The following is a 24,258-nucleotide window of genomic DNA, read 5'->3' on the forward strand; positions in this document are numbered from 1 at the left end:
CCAGATGCATATGCAGTAAGTTAGAACACTCTCAATGGTGGCTCTGTAGAAGGACACCAGCAGTCTCTGTGTGATGTTATTCCTCCTGAGAATTCTCAGGAAGTACAGTCTCTGTTGGGCCTTTTTCAGCAGCTCGGAGGTGTTCACACTCCAGGAAAGGTTCTCCTCTATATTGACTCCCAGGAAGCGGAAGCTTGCCACCCTTTCTACACAGTCCCCATTTATGAATAGTGGTTGGATCTCTGCCTTTTTCCTTCTGAAGTCTATTATGAGTTCTTTGGTTTTTGAAGTGTTGAGGAGGAGGTTATTGGCCTTACACCATGACGTCAGCTGCTCCACCTCGTCTCTGTACGTAGACTCGTCTCCCTTGGAAATGAGCCCCACCACTGTGGTGTCATCTGCAAATTTCACAAAGATGTTGCTGTGGTGGCGAGGAGTGCAGTCGTGTGTGTAGAGAGAGTAGAGCAGTGGACTGAGCACACAGCCCTGGGGTGAGCCAGTGCTGAGACTCAGGGCTGAGGATGTGTGATGGCCAACTCTGATCTTTGTGTGGTAATCTGTAGTGTAGTAATCTGTAGTGTCCACCATTTGACCTTAGAACTGAAGAAGCTTCTCGGATGAGAGGTGAAACGTCTTCAAGTAACTTAAAGAAGTCCAGATGCTTTTCTTTGCAAGCTCCTTTGACAATAAAGTTGATCATTTCTCTCGTGGAGAGTTTTAATGGATCTGACAGGTTTCCCGAAGTTGCTAAAGTTTCCTTAAATGTCGGTAGAGCTTGATCTGTCTTTTTCTGTCGATGCCCTTATAATGGTCAGACTGAGGTTTTAATGAGATGTTCATGAGGCTTTAAATCAGCACAGGAGCAATCAGGCAGCTCCTCCTCCTGACTGTCACATACAGAATGAAGTATCTGATATTTGTATGTCCTTTAAAATTCTTTGGTGGTCGATGGTGAACAGGATTTTTTTTTATTCAGGGATAAGTAGGTGACAGCTACCTAGAATTATATATTTTTTAAAATATTATATCTCATGTTATTTCCCTTTCTTGTCTTCCTTTATGTCTTTTACCTGCGTATAGGATTTAATAGCAGCTCTGACAGGAGGAAATGAACGATCAGTTTAATGTCAAACTAAAGTTACAGCCTCCACACACAGACGGAGAGTTAATAAAAGTGAAGGAGAGTGTGATGGAGGAGAGGCATAGGTGACCTTTATGTGGAGCTGAATAATGAATCAACAGATGGGCAGAAGAAGAGCCGAGCAGTTTAATGTGTCGGCTTGTATGTGAACTGAAATCCAGCCAATTATCAGCAACAATCACGAACAGCAAAGCTCACAGCAGCAATTCTGCAACAACAAGAGTTGATCTTCATCCCATTTTCCTTTTTACGAACACATGCATTACTGATTCTCCCAAAGGTTCCTTTGACCGGACTTCTCAGCTGGAGCCATGGTCAAAGCTGCAGGATCCACAAACAGCTGATCCTGCTTTTCCCATAATCCAAACTGATAATGCCTCGCTTCAGTGCCAGCATCACAGTAAACATGTGACTCTGTTTTACAAGATCTGTTTACGGTTCAACCTGTCTGTCTGTAGTAAATACCAGGTGGTGGTGGAAGAGGAGCGCCCCCGCAGGCAGACCAGAGGCACTGCAGAGATTCTGCGCTGTTATCCAGTGCCCATTCACTTCCAGAACGCCACGCTGCTGGACTCCCAGTATTACTTCAGCGCTGAGCTTCCAATGAGCGAGCTGAGGGCGCCCATGCCCTTCTGTGTCGGTCAGTGACACATTCAGTCATTCACTCAGTCAATCAGTCAATTAGTTAGTCAGTCAATGGGTCTGTCAGTTATTGACTCAGTCAGTTGGCGAATCAGTCTGTGAGTCTCTTAATTAGTGAGTTAATAAACGAGTCAGTCAGTGATCCAGTCAATCATTCACTGAGTCAGTCTGTGAGTTCATCAGTGAGTCTGTTTACCTTTGTGTTTGTACAGGTGACAACAGGACCTACAGTGGTTACTGGAATGCTCCCCTCCTGCCTCATAAGAGTTATGGGATTTACTATCAGGCTGTCAGCACTGCCAATGGGGTGAGTTCACCTGTTTACAGGTAACACAACCAACACAGTGGAATTCAAATCATTTAAATCAGCTGGATCAGCTGTCATCGGCTCCTGTCTGCAGTCTACCATGGATATTCACGCAGATATCAATGGATCACTATGAGACTGAAGACTGAACCTGACTAAGTTGTTTTTATTGATTGATGCTAACTAAGTCGTGTTTTTGTTATAAGGTAACAATAAGGCAGAAGAAGAAAGTTTGAGAGAGACAGGAACTCCATAGTATGAATTCCCTGAGGCTTTCACACATTAACTAAAGACAGTATTTTAGTTGGTGTAGACTCACATCTTAGGAATGAACAAAGGGCATGCAGCACACATAAATTACATTTTTTTTAAAAAGGAAATGTATTCAAAACCAAGGTCGGTTGTAAGAGGGTCTGTGTTGGATGTAGAAGCCACGTCCGAAGCTCACTCTGACTCCTCTGTCTTTGTATATGCGTGTGTATATGTAAGCACGTATCTCCAAAAACTTGATTCTGTTCATCCTGACGTAGCGTTTTGTGGGAGAAGCGTTTCATCATCATCCAGGTGACGTCTTCAGTCTCAGCTGACTGCAGGTTTCAATCTTATAAACAGCACATTTGCATAATGACTGAAACCAGCCCACTGAGGGAACAATGGGCTGGGAGGTCAGTTCCTTAATCTTAATTATGCAAATTCTCATCATCATTGATCAACAACCACTGATCAATGTCCATGAGTCCCATTCACAGAGAGTTGGGGAATGGCTGCAATCACAGCATTGTAAGATGGTGACAGATGTACCCTTAGGCCACTCCTCCATTCAGAGATGGTCTTTCCCTTTTCACGTAAATGGCCTCCTGGATCTGCTGGAGCTTTCTTTAGGAGCCTTCCCAGCTTTGACAAAAGTCCAGCTGGGGTAACCACATTTACTCAGGGCCTTCTTGATGTTCTTCTGCCTCCCTGGCTGCTGTGTCAGTGGGGATGGTGATCGCTCTGTGTTGTAGCTTCTTGATAACACCCAGTTTGTGCTCCAGTGGATGATGAGAGTCAAACCTTAGATACTGAACAAGACCTGTATGTGCAGGTTTACGGTACACGTCAGCTTTTAGATGTCCCCCATTGCTGATGGAAAGCTCACAGTCTAAGAAGGCTAACCTGCCACTTTTCATATCCTCCCTGGTGAATTTGATGTGGTTTGAGGGCGGAGTCAAGGAGGCCATTTACGTGAAAAAGACCATCTCTGAATGGAGGAGTGGCCTAAGGGTACATCTGTCACCATCTTACAATGCTGTAATTGCAGCCATTCCCCAACTCTCTGTGAATGGGACTCATGGCCATTGATCAGTGGGTTTTGGTCAGTGGTTGTTGATCAATGGTCATGAGAATTTGCATAATTATGATGAAGGAACTGACCTCCCAGCCCATTGTTCCTTCAGTGGGCTGGTTTCAGTCATTATGCAAATGTACTGTTTATAAGATTGAAACCTGCAGTCAGCTGAGACTGAAGACATCACCTGGATGATGACGAAACTTTTCTCCCACAAAACTCTACGTCCAGATGAACAGAATCAACTTTTGGAGATTTACTTACCTGGATGATTGAGCCTGCATCAAGATGTAAGCATGTAAGCAAACTGCAGATAGTCAGATTAACAGCAACATTATTTTGTCTTTATCTGCCATTGTAGAAATTCATTTCATGTAAACAATAAAGTGGCACACTGTGTGATAATCTCCACCCTGATAGGACTTTTTTAAACATGTGTTTTCAGTGACCCAAAAGCTCCTGAACCTGACCGAGTCATTTTTAGTACCTGTTGTTTTTGTGCCTGAAACAAAGCTTCTCTGAGACTGTGCGGTAAAAACAGACTGCCAGGCAGCTTTGAACCTTCATCTTTGGTTTCTGTATGAGTTTGTGGTGGATTATTCTGAATACCAGATGATGATGATGAAGATGACAATAATGTTGTCTTGAGGAAGAGAATTCACTTTAAATCCAGACTAATATTTTACTTGTGTTAGCTCAGGTGTTTACCTAAGCATTCCGGGGTTAAACCAGTTGTGCACAGAGTGTTTATCAGAGAGCAAACACTCTGGCTTTTATTTTAAAAAGTGGCAGGTGTCAAGATATCCAATCACAGCGTGCAGCCGAGCCCAACAGCGGCGTGCGACAGAGCAACGCTTCCCCTTTTAACAAAGGTTCCACATGATTCTGCTCTGTTCTGTCAATTTGAACACTTTCTCTGTTCTTCCTGTCATAAAACCAGATGAGTGAGACCGAGACCACACACACACACACACACACACACACACACACACACACACACAGCTGTTTAATAGGGGTGCAGAAAGTTTCAGCAGCCTGACCAGTGACACTAATAGGCTACAGTGTGTGTGCGTGTGTATGCCATATATGTGTGTAATGAAAAGACAAATTTTAACAGTTACACACACATATTGTTTTATGTTGGGTGTTAATTATTGATGCTGGGAGGTTTAATTTGTATGTGCGTGTCTGTGTGTTGAATAATGCAGCAGCTGTAGTGCTTTTTACTGTCGCCTCGCTTTGCTCTGTGTGTGTGTGTGTGTGTGTGTGTGTGTGTGTGTGTGTGTGTGTGTGTGTGTGTGTGTGTGTGAGGATGAATATTCATGAGCTCTTGTGGTTAATTTGCCGGCTGTTTGTTAAAACCAGAAAGACACAAGATGTTCTTGCTCGCCTTTCACCAAAACCTGCCTCACGCAATGTGTGTGTGTGTGTGTGTCTGTGTTATATGTGAGTGTGTGTTGGCTGGTAAATGCCAGCACAGGCACTGATCCACAGCAATTTGCCTTCTGTCCGCTCTGTTTACGATGAGTGTGTGTGTGTGTGTGTGTGTGTGTGTGTGGGTAGTTGCCAGATGTGACAGCTAATATGTCGGCATTTGTGTTGACAGGAAACTAATTTGCTCTTCTCTCCAACAGGAGACAAAGATCGACTGTGTGCGAGTGGCCACTAAAGGTAAGAGCCTGCATTTTACTTTGAAATTTATTCAGTACCAGTTGGACCCTTTTCATTTTATTTTGAAAAATTATAATCAGAAAAATTCTGTATGTACCTTTTCATTAGCTGCATGTGAAAGGTAAATGTGCAAGGTCTTATTTTGAAAATGGTTATAGACATTTGATTAAAGGTACAAATGTAATTTTTATTTTGAAAGTTTATGTTGTTAAATGTGAAATTCTACAAAATGATGTTGGTGGCAGTACAGTTTAATTTGAAAGGTTATAGAATACATTTTAGTGAACACAAGGTCCCATTTCTATAAGATTCGTAAAAGTCTTCCTTAATATTTATTTTGAAAGGTAGTTTGTATCATTTTATTTTGAAAAGTGTGTAGTTGTTGGAGTTGTAGGCTAATGGTTCTAGAGGTATAATGGCTCACAGATGGCTGCTTGTCCCTGACACCTATCCTCCAATCAGAGGAGGACCATGGACTCATGTCCTCGACACACACACACACACGCACACACACACACACACACACGCACAGAGAGAGAGCTCTGTGCTACGCTAATATCAGGCTAAACCCAGGCTAATGACGGGGCCTGTATGGGTGTCCAGAGAGCACAGCACAGCTAAACAAAAACACTGTTATCTCCCCTGATGGACATCCAGGATCAACCAGACACACACACACACACACACACACACACACACACACACACACACACACACACACACACACACGCACACACAGTAATCGACTGTTCTGGCTTTAATCAGCTCTTATTGGAGCTCGTGTTTCTGCTGGCTAACAACACCATATGCTGATTGGCTCTGTCGGTCCCTACGTACCTGTCAGTCATACTTTAGTGGCCAACCCCAGGGGGTAGGACCCCCCCCCCCACCCACCATATTGCCTTTTAGAGTACCCATGATGCCTTGCAGCACTAACAGAGCTGCTGTGATGTGAACGGCTGCTGAATGTTAAAACACACCGAGACAGCAGAAAGTAAAGGTGTAAAATGAAACATGATACCGCCTCTGTGAGCGTGTGAAGCAGGCGTGACGTTTAAATGCAGCCAGACAGAAAAAAGACTCACTTCCTTCCATCTCTGCACACGATCAACTCCACCTTATTTCAAAAGAACAAAGGAGAAATGCTGCACCCTCAATTATGAAGCGTGTGGAGAGAAACGCACATTTGAGCTGACATTCAGCCTCACGTTAATGATGATTTTTATTCCAATAATAACTTTATGTTTCATCAGCAATAACCAAAAATGCTCATAAAAATACATACATGAGAGAAAATATCAATGTGTCAATAATAACAGCACGAAGAAAAACACAGGTTAAAACTCCTGTTTTATCACACCTGTACCGCACCTCGGGTTAGCGGTTGATCTTTGGACTTCATGCTTGCTGTCTCTGATATCAAACAGGGACAGGATTATGTTTGTGGACACCTCAGATTGTGAATCCAGTAATTGAGAACGAGGTGATGCAGGAGCTTCACGTCGGTGCCGCAGGTGCATCTGCTGAAACTCTGTGACGAGTTTGACTCTGAGCTAAATCGGAGTCAGAGTAAGTTTTCTGGAGAACGAGACGACGTAGGATTTTGAACCTGATATCGTGGGTGTGTCCACCAGGAGCCTGAGCGGCGGTGCTGGAGGTTACAGTTTTTTTTGTTTTTGTCTTTTATGATTGGTTATTGTGCACATGAATCCCGTTTACACTCTTTGTTCTGTCCTTCATAATCACTGACTTTATTGTCGATGAGTCATATAAGCAGTTCTTTGGCCTGCATGCAGGAGCTGTTCTCAGTCAAATATAAACCAGCATCATTTTTTGGACCTGATTAGTGTCCAGTATAAAACCATTCATGGCCCAGCAGAGACCCTTCACTAAGTCAGACTCAACATTCATGATCTGTATGCACTGACTGATCGCCATGGTAACACCGTGAGTATATGTATATACACTGATTGATCCTTTTTTAATAAACACATTTTTTCTAACTGACCTCTGTGAGTGCGATGAACACATGGTTAGGAGATTCCTGTTCTTTCTCTGCTTCTGCTGCTTGATTGATTGATTAATAACATCTGATCACTGATTGGCTGATTAACGAGCTTCTCTTCCAGGTATGTTTAGGTGAACAGCGCTCTGCTCTCCTCTGTTTGGCTCACAGTTCAGTTTAAATCAGTTTGGACTGAAGAAGAAGACTAACAGGGGTTTGCTGCAGTAAATCAATACTGATCTATAATCAATAGGCAGCGAATCAGTCAGACCTCAGCAGGAGAAAGGTCGTGTCTTCAGGTACACCCAGTTTATGATTGGTTACCTGTACAGGAAGGAAAGAGGTGATGTCATTCTGGGAAGGTCAGAGTGTTTCCATAGCAACCAAATGTCGTCTCTTAGTAACCCCGATCAACAGTTACAGTTCAACATTAACCTTTTATTAAAGCCTCTTAAAACAAACACTAGCTTTTTCATGTAGGATTTTATATTCCCATAGTCAGGTGAAGTGTTTTGGATGGCTGTGGCTTACAGAAGTCCACGAGGAAGACTGCTGACCTCACAGCTGTCCAGATGATGATGATCAGCATCCTGCAGGAGGGTGAATGCACAGAAGGTCACCGCTAAAAAGGTCAACTGTTCTCACAGGGGTGGGAGTGGAAAGTTCACCGGGAGGGAACAGTGGAGGAAAAGGTGCACAGACAGCAGAGGACTGTGAAGAAAAGTCCACTTGAGAACTTTCAACAAGCATCAGCAATTGCCAGGTGAAGAGGAAGGAGCTCCAGCCCTGGTACCAGAGACAATGAACCTCTCACTGGGCTGATCAGCAGGAGAACTGCTTTGAACTCGGTGCAGGAGTCTGGAGGAGGAGGGCAGAGACTCAGGTTCAGGTCAGAGCCAGGTGTTACAGCACTTCATGCTTCTGTCTGCTGAGAGCTTTTTTTTGCTCACCACCTGACCAGGTTGTTACTGTTTCACCCAAATCTCAGAGAAACCTCTGATCCAAAGATCCCGGTGAGCTAAAGGCCTCCATCAGAGCAGCGTGAGCTTCCGCAACTTCAAAGAATTTAAGGGAAGCACTCACAGATGGGACACCAACCAAAGCAGTGAAAGTTATGTGAATGTGATGGACAGAGCCGCTGTCCTCGCGGCTTCAGGCAGGACGTGGAGCTGCTCGGCTCGAGCTCAGCTGCAAGCGGAGCGACGCCGATCAGCAGTTTAAAGCTGCCACCAAGAGTTCTTCACACGATCAGAGCATTCAAGTGACTTTATTTAAACCCAGATGAGTGCAGCGTTTCCTGCTTTATTGATAACAATGATAATGATAATAATGAGACAGCAGGTGGAAGCACTGGGTCAAAATAAGGAGACGACTCGAGTCACAAACGCTGAGTGCTGTGTGCTGTGTGCTGTGTTAGCATTGTGTTAGCGCTGTGTTAGCGCTGTGTTAGCGCTGTGTTAGCATTGTGTTAGCGCTGTGCTGTGACAGGAGAGCAGGGCGCTGTGTGTTACTAATGTTTCTGCTGCAGTACAGACCTGCCATCTCTCTCTCTCTCTCTGTCTGTCTGCATGCCTTCCTGGATGAATAGCCGCTATAATCGTCACCCAGCTCACCACGCCCTACATTCGCATCGCCCCGGCAGCAGGCGACAAGCAGCTAACAGGTCAGCACACACACGCTGCACACACACAGACTCACACTGACTGGAATCTCTGGCTTTAATGGCTTTATTGGATTAATAATTTCTAATAAGAGAGGCGCTCATGTCTGTGGAGCTCAAACATGACTGAACAGGAAATGATGTTGTGATCTTTCTGACTGTTTGGCCTGTGACGCGTCACACTCGGCACGAATCAAAGTAAAATAAATGACCCCGAAACACATCTGAACAAAGATGGAGGCGACTCTGTCATCGTTTGATTTGCAGTTATAGAGATTGACAGACCACGTGACTTTCGCGCATTGCATGCCGGTAACTCATGGCAAAACAATCCAAGTACCGCATCAAATGCAAGCATTTGCAGCACCGCAAAACGTTCATTCTTCGGTTCCAATAAATTCTTGCTTTTTCTTTGCCCCCAAAAAGGTATGTACAAAACAAAGGAGAACAATGCCGGTCCGTACAAAGACAGACTTAATGAAAAGTCAAAGAAAAGATACGAGGAAAAAAATCAAACCAGTGAAAGTGTTAGATCCTTACGAGCACACAGAGGGAGAAAAGACGTCAGCGTGCTGCCCAACTTTCACCACGCTCATATTTATAATCATACGGTTCTTGGAGTGAGTGCATACACTCGTGAAGTTTAGTAACTTCAGGTCACTGCAACAAGCCCAGGTACAGTTTACCGACGGATGGGTGCAGGACCTTGAAATGCACTGTGTAGAAAGTAAAGACCATCGTACATATCATAAGTTTACCAGTCTCACAAATCGTCTTCATAAATACACATTCGTTAACCGTTTATTAATAGGACCTTTGAGCTCAATGGTAATTAATTAGTAGTGGAAATAATTTCTGGTACCCATCACAGAAATGTAGCAGTGACAATAATATTGTATGCTGTAATCGTACTGGGCAATTAGTGATACAAAACAACTGTTTTATCCTGTGAATAAAAGTATATGTTTTTGTCAATGTACCATGGTAATAACAGAAGTGAAACACAATATTGTGTCAGGACAATTCACTATTTATGCACAATAAACAAAGGAGCATAGCGCGACAATTTCTGTTCAGCGCCAGACTTGCTTGTAACCTATATCACCAATTATGTTAAGAAAAATGACGCATTAACTACAACAGCAGACTGACCTTTGTGGGAATGCTTGGAGCAGACTAACCTGTGAGCTGGAGTGTTCTGGGACGTTATATTTGGTCTTTGAATGGCTGCAATCCAGTCGCGTCTTTGTTACCTCGGAAACATGGCTCGAACAATTTCTCTTCAACGACGTAATCCGATAACAACCGATCTCTTTACCCGTCGGCTTTCCGTGGCTGTCATGCGACCGGCTATTGCAGTTAATAATACAACGGCTTCTTGACATTTTTGTGTTTCTTTTTATCGCTGTATAACTGATTTCAATTGAAAGCCTGCGTGCGCTAGTACCTCTTGCCACGAGTTCCCAGAATTCTTTGCGGTTTTACCCCTGAGTGACGTCACATTTTCAATCTCTATTCCCATCTTTAAAAATCTCAGATCAGCCCAAAAACTGTAGAATTGTGTTTCATAGTCAGTCCAGCAGAGGGCACCGAGCTAACAATGCAGCAGTTGATGACCGAACCCTGCTTGGATCTACTGCTGCCACCCAGCTGCAGGTCCGTCAGCTCAGGTCTCAGCTGAAGGTAACAGCACTTCCTATTCTCGTGTTAAGCATTCATGGAACCTCAGGGTCCTGCTAATCTGTAACCGGAAGGTTGCCGGTTCGATCCCCCTGCTCTTTCTGTCCTGGTCATTGTGTCCTTGGGCAAGACACTTCACCTACCGCCTACTGGTGTTGGCCAGAGGGGCCGGTGGCGCGATATGGCAGCCTCGCTTCTGTCAGTCTGCCCCAGGGCAGCTGTGGCTACACCTGTAGCTACCTCCAACAGTGTGTGAATGTGAGAGTGAATGAATAGTGGAATTGTAAAGCGCTTTGGGTGCCTAGAAAAGCGCTATATAAATGCAATCCATTATTATTATTATAATAACGCGCTGCAGGTTCTGTAGAAGCAAGGCGGTCAGACAACGGCTGCAGAGGCTCTGTAGGTATGTCCCAATTCTTAGGCTGCATCCTCCTGAGGCCATATTTGAAGGCCGATAACATCACAGCGACGCAACGAAGGCTGTCCCAATTCGTAGACTCGTCCGAGTCCGGCCGACAAATGCGTCCCCCTTTTCCCCAGATTTGAAGGATGGGTCGGATATATCCTTCGTGGCCATATCCCAGAATTCATAGCACGGCCCAGCCAATTCCAATTTCCAACAATGATGGCCGCTACTAAGTTTTAAAATTACTCTTATTATTCTTTCTGGGTCACAAAATAAACGTTTAACATATTTTCAGGCAAGAATGTAGCTGTGTAAACTTCAAATATCTGCTTGGTTTATCAAGACATTGCATATTTGCAAGTGCTCCGACGTTTTCGGAGACGTCTGTTACCCACCAGCTCGAGGCTCACTAAAACCGTCAAGAACAGCGAACTCCCAGCACATCGTTTTCAAACCCCCCGCGGCCTTTCGCTACGAATATGTGATATATAAGTCACTCAGATAACTTAAAAATTTAAATTTTTGGCTTTTTTCAGTGTTTTCTTTGTTCCTTGATAAATCGGTTTGGCTGAGATTAAAGTTATAGTTATCACACAGCTGAATAAACGTCAAACTGATTAAACAGAAGTGTGAGATAGTCGAGAGTTTACGCCAGTATCCTGTTATATTTTAGATAGCAAGGAGCAGACGGCCGAGTTTATTAACCCTTTAAGACCTACCATAGAACCAAGTCCGCCAAAGCTTATATTATATTTTTACATGTTGTAGTGCCATTTTTGGGAGCATTTCAAGTTGATATACATTAATACAACCATTATAACCCAACTTTTAATAATATGTATGCGTTAAGTGCATAGTAATTACATAAATTGCAAAAAAGTGAAATAAAGTGAAAATTTAAAATCGTTTTTTGTTTTTTTTAACATATATTTCTAGTTAGAGAAATTTAAGAGGCTTATCCCTCAAAACTGTAAATACAAAAAAGTTGCACAAAATAGTTTCCCACCACAGGAAATTTATTTTAAATGTCTTCATAGTTTTATTTTTGAAATACACCAATTTTTATATACTGCAGGAAAAACGAAAATGAATATTATAATGAAAATCTGCAAAAAGCAGCATATGCATCAAAAGAAACTATTTCCAGCAGTGCAATATGAGTCCTAAGCATCCCAGAAACGACACAGAAAGTCATAAAGTCAAACATAACTTTGAAAAACACCAGTATAGGCTCATAAGGCCCTGATGGTAAAAAAAAACTACATTTCCGCAAAATGACGTCACTTCCGGTTTCGGGCAGGTCATGGAGGACATGCGATAGTTCGCGCTGATGGACGTAGGAAGTGTTACAAACAGCTGATCGAATCGGCAAAGGGTGTTTCTGGAATATTATGTTTTTGTTGCTGCAAGTGCTTTTTATGCAGTTTTTGCAAAGCTATATGTGGAAGGAAACCGTGACCGAGGACAAGCTGATGGCATAAGATGTAAGTACAACTTCTCCGGTTTCATATGCAAACAAATTATTGCGCTAGCTTACGCGGTTCAGGTTCTACAGGGATTTAAAAATAGTTATGTAAAACGGAGCGTGCCCGCTCCAACTGGCTTTAAAGGGTTAAACTCCACCGAGGCAGCGGTGACGCAAATCTGAAGTCTAGACCGTCCCATTTCACAGCCGTTTACTTCCAGCCTATCCGGCCCACCTAGACCATGAAGGCCGGGTCCTCCGAAGCCTGTGGTCTATGAATTGGGACACAGCTTGTGTGTGTGAGGCCGAGGGTCTTTTGAGAGTCCCAGAGTCACACACAGAAGGATTATTCTCACTGTGAGTCATGCTAAGCTGCACTGCTCGAGTCCAAGAATATCAACACAACACAGAAACAAGGAAGAGTTTACATCATCTGGAGATAAACCTCAGGGAGGGCAAAGCCATGATTGTGTGTCTGTGAGTCTGTGTGAGTGTGTGGACTGAACAGGTACACGCACACACACACACACACACACACACACACACACACACACACACACACACACACACACACACACACACAAACACAGATTCACAACTCACAGAAAATTACATTTAAATATTTACCAGCCTGAAAGTGGAAACTTTCAACACACACACACCAACTGTGTGTGTGTGTGTGTGTGTGTGTGTGTGTGTGTGTGTGTGTGTGTGTGTGTGTGTGTGTGTGTGTGTGTGCTACCAGCAGTCCTCAAATACTAACAGCTGTTCGCCTTGTATCCACACACTGAAGCACACACAAACACCTCCCACGCAGCGTGACTGGCTGAAGCCCTGAAGCAGAAAACAGCTTCACTTTCACATAAAAACAGCTTCTCCATGGCCCGCTGTGACACACATGCAACAACACATACATACAAACTACACACACGCCACACACAAGGAGACACACAGATAAATTCTGTCTTCAAAGCAGTGTTTTGATAGCCTTTAAACTGAAAACAGCAGCTCTCTGCCTCCAAGGGGGGATACTGTCTGTGTGTGTGTGTGTGTGTGTGTGTGTGTGTGTGTGTGTGTGTGTGTGTGTGTGTGTGTGTGTGTGTGTGTGTGTGTGTGTGTGTGTGTGTGATGAAACAGGAGGGAGCTGATAGTCGAGTTCGTCTGACCTTGAAGAGACGAAATGAAAACAGAAAATAAAAGAAACCAGTTCAGTAAACTGCAGCTGAACTGGTTTCATAGATCAGACATGAAGATTATTAAATATTAGGTCTCTCTCCTCCAAGTCTCTGTTAGTACATGACTTCAATTTCAATTCAATTCAATTTTATTTATATAGCACCAAATCACAACAAAAGTCGCCTCAAGGCGCTTCATAGATACAGAGAAAAACCCAACAATCATATGACCCCCTATGAGCAAGCACTTTGGCGACAGTGGGAAGGAAAAACTCCCTTTTAACAGGAAGAAACCTCCGGCAGAACCAGGCTCAGGGAGGGGCGGGGCCATCTGCTGCGACCGGTTGGGGTGAGAGAAGGAAGACAGGATAAAAGACATGCTGTGGAAGAGAGACAGAGATTAATAACAGATATGATTCAATGCAGAGAGGTCTATTAATACATAGTGAGTGAGAAAGGTGACTGGAAAGGAAAAACTAAATGCATCATGGGAATCCCCCGGCAGCCTACATCTATTGCAGCATAACTAAGGGAGGATTCAGGGTCACCTGGTCCAGCCCTAACTATATGCTTTAGCAAAAAGGAAAGTTTGAAGCCTAATCTTGAAAGTAGAGATAGTGTCTGTCTCCTGAATCCAAACTGGAAGCTGGTTCCACAGAAGAGGGGCCTGAAAACTGAAGGCTCTCCCTCCCATTCTACTTTTAAATACTCTAGGAACAACAAGTTAATAGTGATCAACAAATCGATTTACTCTGCCTTACAGAAACCTGGTTGCAGCAGGATGATTATGTTAGTTTAAATGAGTCAACACCCCCGAGTCATTCTAACTACCAGAAATCTCGAAGCACAGGTCGAGGGGGAGGTGTGGCAGCAATTTTTCACACCAGCCTATTAATCAACCAAAGACCCAGACAGACTTTTAATTCATTGGAAAACTTAATGCTTAGCCTCGTCCACCCCAGCTGTAAAACTCAGAAACCAGTCTTGTTATTATATATCGTCCATCTATCTACATAACTGTCTAGATACTTATGTTGCTACATACATTCCCTGTGTAGGTACCTCTTAGAGTTTAAGTTTATTTTTTTCTTCTCTTATCCTAAAGGAATTTTAATGTAAAAATCTACATGCTGCTAACAGAGAGATGTCAAACTGTATTTTATTGTTCTGGTAACAGTGACAACAAAGATCTATTCTATTCTACTCTTTCTTTTAAAAAAAAAGATTTATTGATTTTTTATTTTGGAATACAAACAGCAACAAATCAGCACAGCCAAATACAAATAAGAAGAAGAGAAGAAGAAAAAAACAGATACATGAGCAGTGTTGGGTAAGTTACTTTAAATTTGTAACTTAGTTACATTACTAGTTACTGCTATCAAAAGTAAAATGGTAAATGGCCTGCATTTGTATAGCGCTTTTCTAGTCCATAGGACCCCAAAGCGCTTTACACTACATTCAGTCATCCACCCATTCACACACACATTCACACACTGGTGATGGCAGCTACATTGTAGCCACAGCTGCCCTGGGGCGCACTGACAGAGGCGAGGCTGCCGGACACTGGCGCCACCGGGCCCTCTAACCACCACCAGTAAGTAACTCAGTTACTTTAAGTTACTCGTTACTTTCAAAGTAACTAGTTACTAGGGAAAGTAACTTTGGTTTCACCCAGAATTCTCTTATTAATGTGTTGCTTCCCTAACGGGATTCCCAGCAAGGATGCCAGTCTTCTAGCTTGCTTTCATGTTAGCAGTATACTGCCACAAGTGCACTGTGCCACCTAATGACCTGAACCTAAAATGGTTAAAATGGCAGTGTGAGTGCAAGTTAATGATGAAATAAATGAAACTATATTAGAAACTAACAATGTTTGTTTATGTGTCACTTTTTTATCAGTCTGTTTAATCTTTTTCTATTGTTTCAACCCTCTGCAAATGCAAACACATCATTTTGGGGTTGATACAGCAGTGCTATAAATCTAATCATTGTACGTAGTATCACTAGGAAGAAGCAGTGGATCACAAAACACGACATACAGTGTGTTGAAACTTTTGAAAGATGTATTTATTTTTGCCATTTAAATGGGGAGAAAGTATGTTTTTAGCAGTGCCAACATTAAACTGTGCCTCAGACCATTTAGGAGCTGTAGGTATCAAAGTGCAAAACATATAGTGCAAAAATGGTTTAACATAAACACAGTGAGGTTTGTCCATTCTTTGTAAACTTAACTGCTGAACTGTGCCAACTGGAGACCTCATGTTTAGTAATAAAAGTATTTTCAGGAAAGGGAAGAGAAATCAAATAAATAATAAGTATTTTCAGCCTCATAAACAGTCAAACCAAAATAATATTTCCTCCATACCGGCCATGTCGATAAATAAAATATAATTGCATTTTAAGTGCTTCAGTGGTCTAAGTTTCACTTGGAAATATTAACATGCTTGACCTTGTAGAGCACCACTGAAGGCAACACATCATCATCATATCAGCACTACTCAACTTCCATCAAACCAACAATTGTACCTCAAGAGGAGAAGCTCCTCAAACTTATGATCGGACAACCTGTTCCTCTTTGGAGTGAGAATCAGGTTTCCCAGCCTGAAAAGCCTTTAAACTGGGGCACTTGAAGGAGTGGCTGCATTAAGTTTAAGAAAGAGTTTCTTTATCATCGGGAAATGCTTCAGAGAGTCTAACCCTGTTGCTCCTGATTTGAGGTACTCGGCTACCTCAGCTTCAACAGTGGCATATATGTCCTCATTTTCTTCAAAGGAGAAGATCCTCTTAGCTAGAACCCGGGTGCTGTGTTGTCTTGGTGGTGCGGGTACCTGGTTGTAGCTGATCTTGCTCAGGGAGAAGTTTTCGACACTCTACCAACAGACGTCCCTTTGCGAGGTCCTTCCGCACTTGGTCATGTAACCAACGAAGCTTAAATTTTGGTAGTGTCACAGCAGCCAGCAAAGCATCTTCACTTCCAAGGACATGTGCAAACCTTGTTTTGCAATGCATTGTTTCGACATTAAATTAACTAGAAAAATTTGCATTTCCTGCGAAAATGCTGTGTGGATGCTTTAAAGCTGAAGCTGTCTGCTAAAACTATCCGAAAAAGCTGAAAAGTTGCAGAAATTATAAAAACTTTGCAGAAGCAAAGGAACTTTGCTAAAATGTAATAACTTAGCAGAACTGCAATATCTTAGAGGAAACATAATACTTGGCAGAAATACAGTAGCATAGCAGAACTTAGCAGAAATATTGTAACTTACCAGAAACACAACTTCTCAAAAATACAAGAATTTAGGAGAAATAGTATAAGATAACAGAAAGAATATATTTAACCAAAAATACTTAAACATTACAGAAACACTATGATTTGGAGAATTGTACAACATAGCAGAAATACTGTGATTTTCCAGAGACACTGTGATGAACTATGAATATTGTAATTTTGAATTAATACTATGTTTCAGCACAAATACTCTGGTTTAGCACAAATATTATAACATAGCAGAATTACAATTATATAGCAGAAATGCTATATTTAGAAAGAAAAAATATAATATAGTATAAATACTATGATTCAGCAGAAATACTACAATATAGCATAATAACAATTATTTAGAACAAATACTATGATTGAGCAGAATAGTAATAACTTAAGTGAAAATACTAGAAAAGTAAAATGACAAGCTGAAAAAAAACGGAACATGGTTAAGCTCCCTCAAAACCAATTGTTCACCTGTGAAAAAAAAGAAATAAAAGTAAATTTGGAAAAAAACCAATAGATAAACACAAAATCAAATATGGATACAGAAATGTACAGAGAGAGAGACACACACAGGGTCTATGCCAGTCAACCATTCTCAATATATTATATTTTTATCCATCAATGAGATGCTGCCCTAAAGAGGGTCTCTCTCTCTCTCTCTCTCTCTCTCTCACACACACACACACACACACACACACACACACACACACACACACACACACACACACACACACACACACACACAGCAGCAGCAGCAAGTGAACAGGGGCTGTTAACAGCGTGTTTCTAAGTCAGTCAAACAGCTGTGAGCGGCTCAATTTGAATCCACCAATCAGAGAGGTTGTGTACTTTTCCCCCGCCAAAACTGGTGAACCAAGTGCAGGGTTTTACGCACAGGGAAACAGGTTTTTTGCAGTCTATTTGTCATATTGAGGATTTCCCTCAAACAAACGGCCAGAATTACTTAACCTTAGGGGCTAGAACTGTCATTCTTACACCGTTTTGTTCAGAAGGGATGGGGGAATCCTTAAGTGTTGACTATTTAAAATAAAAATATGAATTATTAGAGATATATGACACAGATGAATGGTTGGCTTAGAAGCCATGAAGGCCCCAATTTGCAAATTTTAATGTCCCAGCCCTCAGATATGATTGGCTGGTTGGGAAGCCATGTAGTCCTCAATATGCAAATTTGAATGTCTCAGCCCTCAGATATGATTGGGAAGCCGTGCAGGCCCTGATATGTAAATTTGAATATTACAGTCCTCACAGAGGATTGACTCCCTGGGGACCTGCCAGAAATATATCAAAATACTATGATTACCCAGAAATACTACATTTAGTAGAAATACTATGTTTTAGCACAAATACTCTAAAATGGCAGAAATACTATAATTAAGCAGAAATACTATATTAAGCAATAATTGTATAAAAAGCAGAAATACTGTACTATGATTTGGTAGAAAAACTATAATTAATCAGAAATACTATATTTGGCAGAAATACTATGTTTTAGCAGAAATACTATATTTAGCACAAATCTTATAAAATATCAGAAATAGTATGATTTAGGAGAAATACTAAAAAGCAGCAGAAATGCTATGATTTAGCACAATAGTAATGACTTAAATAGAAAAATTGGAAAAGCAAAATGGACAGCTGAAAAAATGCTGAACATGATAAGGGTCCCTCAAATATACTTGTTAAATGAAAAAAAATAACAGCCACACAATCACATATATGAACACATATGGAAACACACATGCACAGACAGACACACACACAAGATCCAATTCTATGGGCTCAAAATGTGGTCATAAATATTTTGTACTTGTAAAAAAGATTTGTATGTGTAAAAAAGATTTGTATGTGTAAAAAAGATTTGTATGTGTAAAAAAGATTTGTGTGTGCGTAAAAAAGATTTGTGTGTGCGTAAAAAAAAAAAAATTGTGTGTGCGTTAGGGGACCTAGCCGCTATCGGATATTTGTATAGCGATCCTCCAGCTTCAAACTGTATCACCCTTCAAAGACCTGCAGTTCAAAAAAAGCGCCCCTCGACAGCCAAACCCATCTGTTCTCTGATTGGATTGTTACATTTGTGATTGACATGACATTGACCAATCAGATGAAAGGAAGAAAAATAGGGTCAAAATCCATACTTGTAACTTGCAGGGGTTTTTTTTCTAAGTCCACACACAAATCTTTTTTACACATACAAATCTTTTTTGTAACAATAGGCCATGAGATGAGTTAATGTTGTCCAGCTCAGATGCAATACTGTCATACATATGTCGACCCATAAATCGCCTTGCATGCCAGCACTGCTTTCTCACGTTTCATGTTTTGTGCATTTATCCAATGCGTGGTCACACCAAGAAAACTTTTATTATGCACTGTCCAAATGTCTGCTGTTGTGGAGATATATTCTACCATGTCGAGTGTATTTTTCTTTGGAGCTCTGACTCCGTCTTGGCATATTCTTGGTATAAATAACTGCAAAATGTCTTTCTGGATGGTGCCTTCCCAGCTCTCCCTCGCACAGGTATATGACTAATCAGTTGTCTGAAAGCATGGGACTCAACTGTTGAGATGGGTTTCATGTCTTCCACAACATACCTGGCAATCAGCCTGTGTAGCTGTGGCTGGGTGATGGACTGTGATGGTAAATGGTAAATGGCCAGTATTTGTATAGCACTTTTCTAGTCCCTAAGGACACCAAAGCGCTTTACATATCCAGTCATCCACCCATTTACACACACATTCACACACTGGTGATGGCAAGCTACATTGTAGCCACAGCCACCCTGGGGCGCACTGACAGAGGTGAGGCTGCCGGACACTGGCGCCCTGGCCCTCTGACCACCACCAGTAGGCAACGGGTGAAGTGTCTTGCCCAAGGACACAACGACCGAGACTGTCCAAGCCGGGGCTCAAACCCGCAACCTTCCGATTACAAGACGAACTCCCAACTCAGCGGAGCTAGAGTCACAACGTTACCTTCGGGTTCTTTTTCAACTAACTTGGTAGATGCATGCTGTTTCTGAAGATGTTTCATCAGATTAGAATTGCTGTTGAAAGAGTTTTAGAACCTCCACAGAGAGTACAGTTCACCACAATACTCTTTTCTTTTACCAACAGAAAGGAAAAATAATGTAGCAAAATGTGCTCCCCCTTCATGTAATAGCACAGCAAGGTCACGAGGTAGGTGATCAAGCAAAGGCCGCCATATCCTACAGAATGCATCACAATTGCCCTTTATAATGGCAGTAAGGCGCTTCATGGGCAACACCTTGAATGTTTCTCTGTACCATTGTGTAACAGTGGGGAACTGTCTCTGAATCCATTGAAACAGTACACATCGCCTCGCTAAATGTAAAAGTTTACATAACAAAAGCATTTGTACAGACGACACAGAAGCCCTTCTATAGATGGACCCAGAGTGAACAGGACAGGGTTCAGTGGGATCGTCTGGTGAAAGACTGAGTGAAGCTCCATAGCAAAATCTTTCCGAAATCTAGTAATTAAAGGACATTGCCATATGCAATGGTAGTAAGTCCCTACATCCGTATTGCACTTTACACAAAGAGGAGAAATCTGAGGATGAATTTTATTTAGAAACTCTGGCGTACGCTGCAGTCTATGTACAATTCTGTAACGGCTTTCCTGGAGTCTGTTACAGGAAAACATTTTCTTGGCAGATCTAAAAGTTTTGGACCATGCTTCTGCACTAAGCTGAACTTCAAGGTCGGTTTCCCACTGAACCCTGGCCTTATCAGTGGTTACAAAATTCAGATACAATAATTTCCTATAACAAAGAGAGATAAATTTCTTTTTTGTGATTATTTCCTCATTAAATTTAAAGAGAAAGCTTTCAGTAGGATTTAAAGCAGGTTGATTGGCTCAAAATTTAAGGGAATTTATAAAATGTCTTACTTTCAGGAACCCACAGAAGTGTTTCTGTGGTAAATTATATTTAATTTGAATTTGATTAAAGGCCATAAAACTACCCCTTTCAAACAGATTGCAAATAAATCTTATATTTTTAGAATGCCAATCATCAAATATACTAATGCCAATACCTGGAGCTATGGTGGAGGTAATGATCCTGAGAGGCAACATTTGTATAGGTTGTAATATTATGGGTAAAACATTCATTTTGATTAAACTTATTCTACCCATCCAAGATAAATAATAAATAAATAAATACAATTTTATTTATATAGCACCTTTCTAGACAGCATCACAAAGTGCTGCACATAAGATAACAAATAATAAAAGGGTAAAACAGACAATATAAAACAGGCAAAAATTAACCAAAAACAGTTTTAAAAAGGTGAGTTTTGAGTTGTTTTTTTTTTAAAAACAATTACCGAGTCCACAGTTCTTAATGTATGAGGGAGAGAGTTCCAGAGTCTCTGGGCCACAGTGGCAAAAGCTCTGTCACCTTTAGTTCTCGTCTTAGTCTGTTTTATAGCAAGTAAGCCCTGATCAGATGACCTCGGGGACCTGCTGGGGACATAGGGCTGTAGCAGATCGGAGATGTAGGGTGGTGCCAGTCCATGCAAGGCTCTGAATGTCAAAACCAGGATCTTAAAATGTACTCTAAATTCAACAGGAAGCCAGTGTAGCTGAGATAGCAATAGTGTCACATGTGAATACTTGGAGGATTTTGTCAACAGCCTAGCTGCAGCAATTTGCACAACCTGCAGACAATCCAGAGAACCTTTGCTTAGACACATAAACAACGAGTTACAATAGTCCAAGCGTGAGGAAATAAATGCATGTATAGCTATCTTCAGATAAAGTGATCTGAAAACTGCTGTTCACAAACGCTGTCCATCTAATCTGACTGAGCTGGAGCTGTTTTGCAAAGAAGAATGGGCAAAGATTTCAGTCTGTAGATGTGCAAAGCTGGTAGAGACATACACTAAAAGACTGGCAGCTGTAATTGTAGCAAAAGGTGGTTCTACAAAGTATTGACTCAGGGGGCTGAATAATTACGCACACCCCACTTTTCAGTTATTTATTTGTAAAAAATGTTTGGAATCATGTATGATTTTCATTCCACTTCTCACGTGTACACCACTTTGTGTTGGTCTTTCACGTGGAATTCCAATAAAATTGATTCATGTTTGTGGCTGTAATGTGACAAAATATGGAAAAATTCAAGGGGGGCGAATACTTTTGCAAGCCACTGTAGATAGGGGAAGGTCAAATCACCTATTGAGGTCATTCTTGATTGAGGCAACAATTGGTTTAAAGATCAACTTGTACAACTTTGTTGTGTCTACGGACACCCTAATACCTAAATTTGTAAAACCTGTGGTCGACCACCTGAAATAAAAATTGGGAGGAGTGTCCCATCTCCCCCATCACCCAGTGGCAAAGCTTCAGATTTATCATAATTTATTTTATACCCTGAAAAAAGGCCAGATTGATTCATGATATGTGTCAGTGCAGGAATAGATGTTTCTGGCTTAGTGACAAAGAGCAACACGTCATCTGCGTAAAGGGAAATTCTGTATTCAGTATCCAACAAGGTTACCCTACAGACCTCAGGGTCAGTTTCCAAAAGTTGATTCTGTTCATCTGGATGTAGCGTTTTCAGTAACTACTTCAGTCTCAGCTGACTGCAGGTTTCCCCAATCTTATAAACAGGACATTTGCATAATGACTGTCAGCTGAGACCGAAGAAGTCACTTGGATGAGTGACAAAACGTTTCTCCCACAAAAACGCTACATTCAGATGAACAGAATCAGCTTTTGGAGATTTACATACCTGGATGATTGAGCATGCATCAAGACCTCAGGGTCAGTTCTTATAGCCTTTGCCAGTGGCTCCAATGCAAGTCCAAACAGTAGGGGAGAAAGTGGACATCCCTGACGCGTTCCTCTACCCAGTGGTAAAACATCTGAGCCGTTAACCAATACCCTTGCAGCTGGGGCCCCATACAACAGTTTGACTCACTTGACAAATTCAGATCCCAAATGAAATCTGTCCAAAACATAAAATAGATACTCCCACTCAACACGATCAAATGCTTTCTCGGCATCCAATGAATTTGCAAGAGCCCTATAATTGGTGTTCTGAGAAAACTGCACACCAGTTATGAGTCGGCGTACCTTGGAGCGGGAGTATCTATTCTTGACAAAACCCGTTTGGTCAGGCTTTATAAGAACTGGCAGGATCTCCTCCAGTCATCTAGATAAAATTTTGGACAGAATCTTGCAATCTACACCGAGTAAACTTACAGGTCTGTAAGATGTACACAGATTTGCAGGTTTATCCTTCTTTAAGATCAGGGATATATGGGCAAGGTTTAAGGTGGGTGGAAGTGTGCTCCTCTCAAGAGATTCTACATACATGTTTAATGAAGGACCCACCATATGTTTAGCCATTTTTTTGTAAAACTCTGGCCCAAACCCATCAGGGCCTGCAGCTTTTTCCTGTGCCCCAATGGGACAGCACAAATTTAATCGACTTTCCTCTGATAGTATAAAGAGATTAAGATTATCATGAAACAATCTCCTTGCGTCTACAGTATTTTGACATTCAAGGGAATATAAGTCCTGATAGAACTCTTTCATTATTTTGCTGGTAAGTTTAGCCTCGAATTGTAAAACACCTTTCTTATCTTTTAGAGAGGGTATTGTTTCAAATGCTCTCTTCCTGAATATCAGCTCACCTGGATCAGCCTCAGGCTCCGCACACGTTGTCCTCTGGCAGTTTTTATGGTCATGATCGGGCAAGTGGCGTCCCGAGGCATAACGACCACTGTAACTCAGGTGTGGAGATGAGTTTCAGGAGGGCCACCTAATACTCTGCCTTAAGTCAAAACACACCTGAGCTGTGGATCAGAAACACAGCTGTCAATCAGTGTGACGGTGCTGCTGAGGACGACGTAATTGACTGATCAACAGCTTCAGTTTAAAACACGAACACTCGTCAGAGCCCTGCAGGAATTTCTATGGCTAATGTAGTCAAAGGAACTTGCAAAGAAAAGCGCCTGGACTTCTTTAAGTTGCTTGAAGACGTTTCACCTCTCATCCGAGAAGCTTCTTCAGTTCTAAGGTCAAATGGTGGGGAGTCCCAGATTTAAACCTAGTGAGGCGACTGTTCTTCTGATTTGGTGCTGTTTAAATAAAATTGAATTGAATTGTACTCAATGTCTTCATAGAGCAGACGTGCTGAAACCCCTCACCCCACACATACACACACATACACACAAACACAAACACACACACTCAAAGGGTGAGTGATAGCTGTTGTCAAGCTGTGATTGGAAAAGTGGGCTATGTCTGAAATGACACATTACAGCGCTCGACAGCGACGTGGTGTCCTGAATGTTTCTCATCTACTGAGTCACCTGGAAGGATATTACACCTGAACACACACACACACACACACAGTGGTTAATGGGTTTTCCATGGGACTGACATCCCATCACATTATACAGTCAGAGCAGGAGGACTCCCTCACACATCATCTGTCCCTCCTTCAGGCTGAGGGC

At 41.9% G+C, this 24,258-nt stretch overlaps 1 protein-coding gene across 9 annotated transcripts in view; it reads left to right on the top strand.

Annotated features, from left to right (window-relative positions):
• LOC308386160 (receptor-type tyrosine-protein phosphatase mu-like) overlaps positions 1-24,258 on the top strand; it is a 222,655-nt gene that overhangs the window by 111,424 nt on the left and 86,973 nt on the right. For 7 of the 9 annotated variants that reach the window (XM_080865487.1, XM_080865488.1, XM_080865490.1 and 4 more), the window contains exons 15-18: positions 1,600-1,781; positions 1,996-2,090; positions 5,052-5,088; positions 8,682-8,756. In XM_080865487.1, the coding sequence (XP_080721613.1) occupies positions 1,600-1,781; positions 1,996-2,090; positions 5,052-5,088; positions 8,682-8,756 (389 nt within the window). The remainder of the gene's footprint in view (positions 1-1,599; positions 1,782-1,995; positions 2,091-5,051; positions 5,089-8,681; positions 8,757-24,258) is intronic. The other 2 variants (XM_080865491.1, XM_080865495.1) reach the window with 1 other exon arrangement.

The sequence above is a fragment of the Rhamphochromis sp. 'chilingali' genome, assembly GCF_963969265.1.
Source record: "Rhamphochromis sp. 'chilingali' genome assembly, chromosome: 18".
In the NCBI taxonomy this organism is placed as follows: Eukaryota; Metazoa; Chordata; class Actinopteri; order Cichliformes; family Cichlidae; genus Rhamphochromis; species Rhamphochromis sp. 'chilingali'.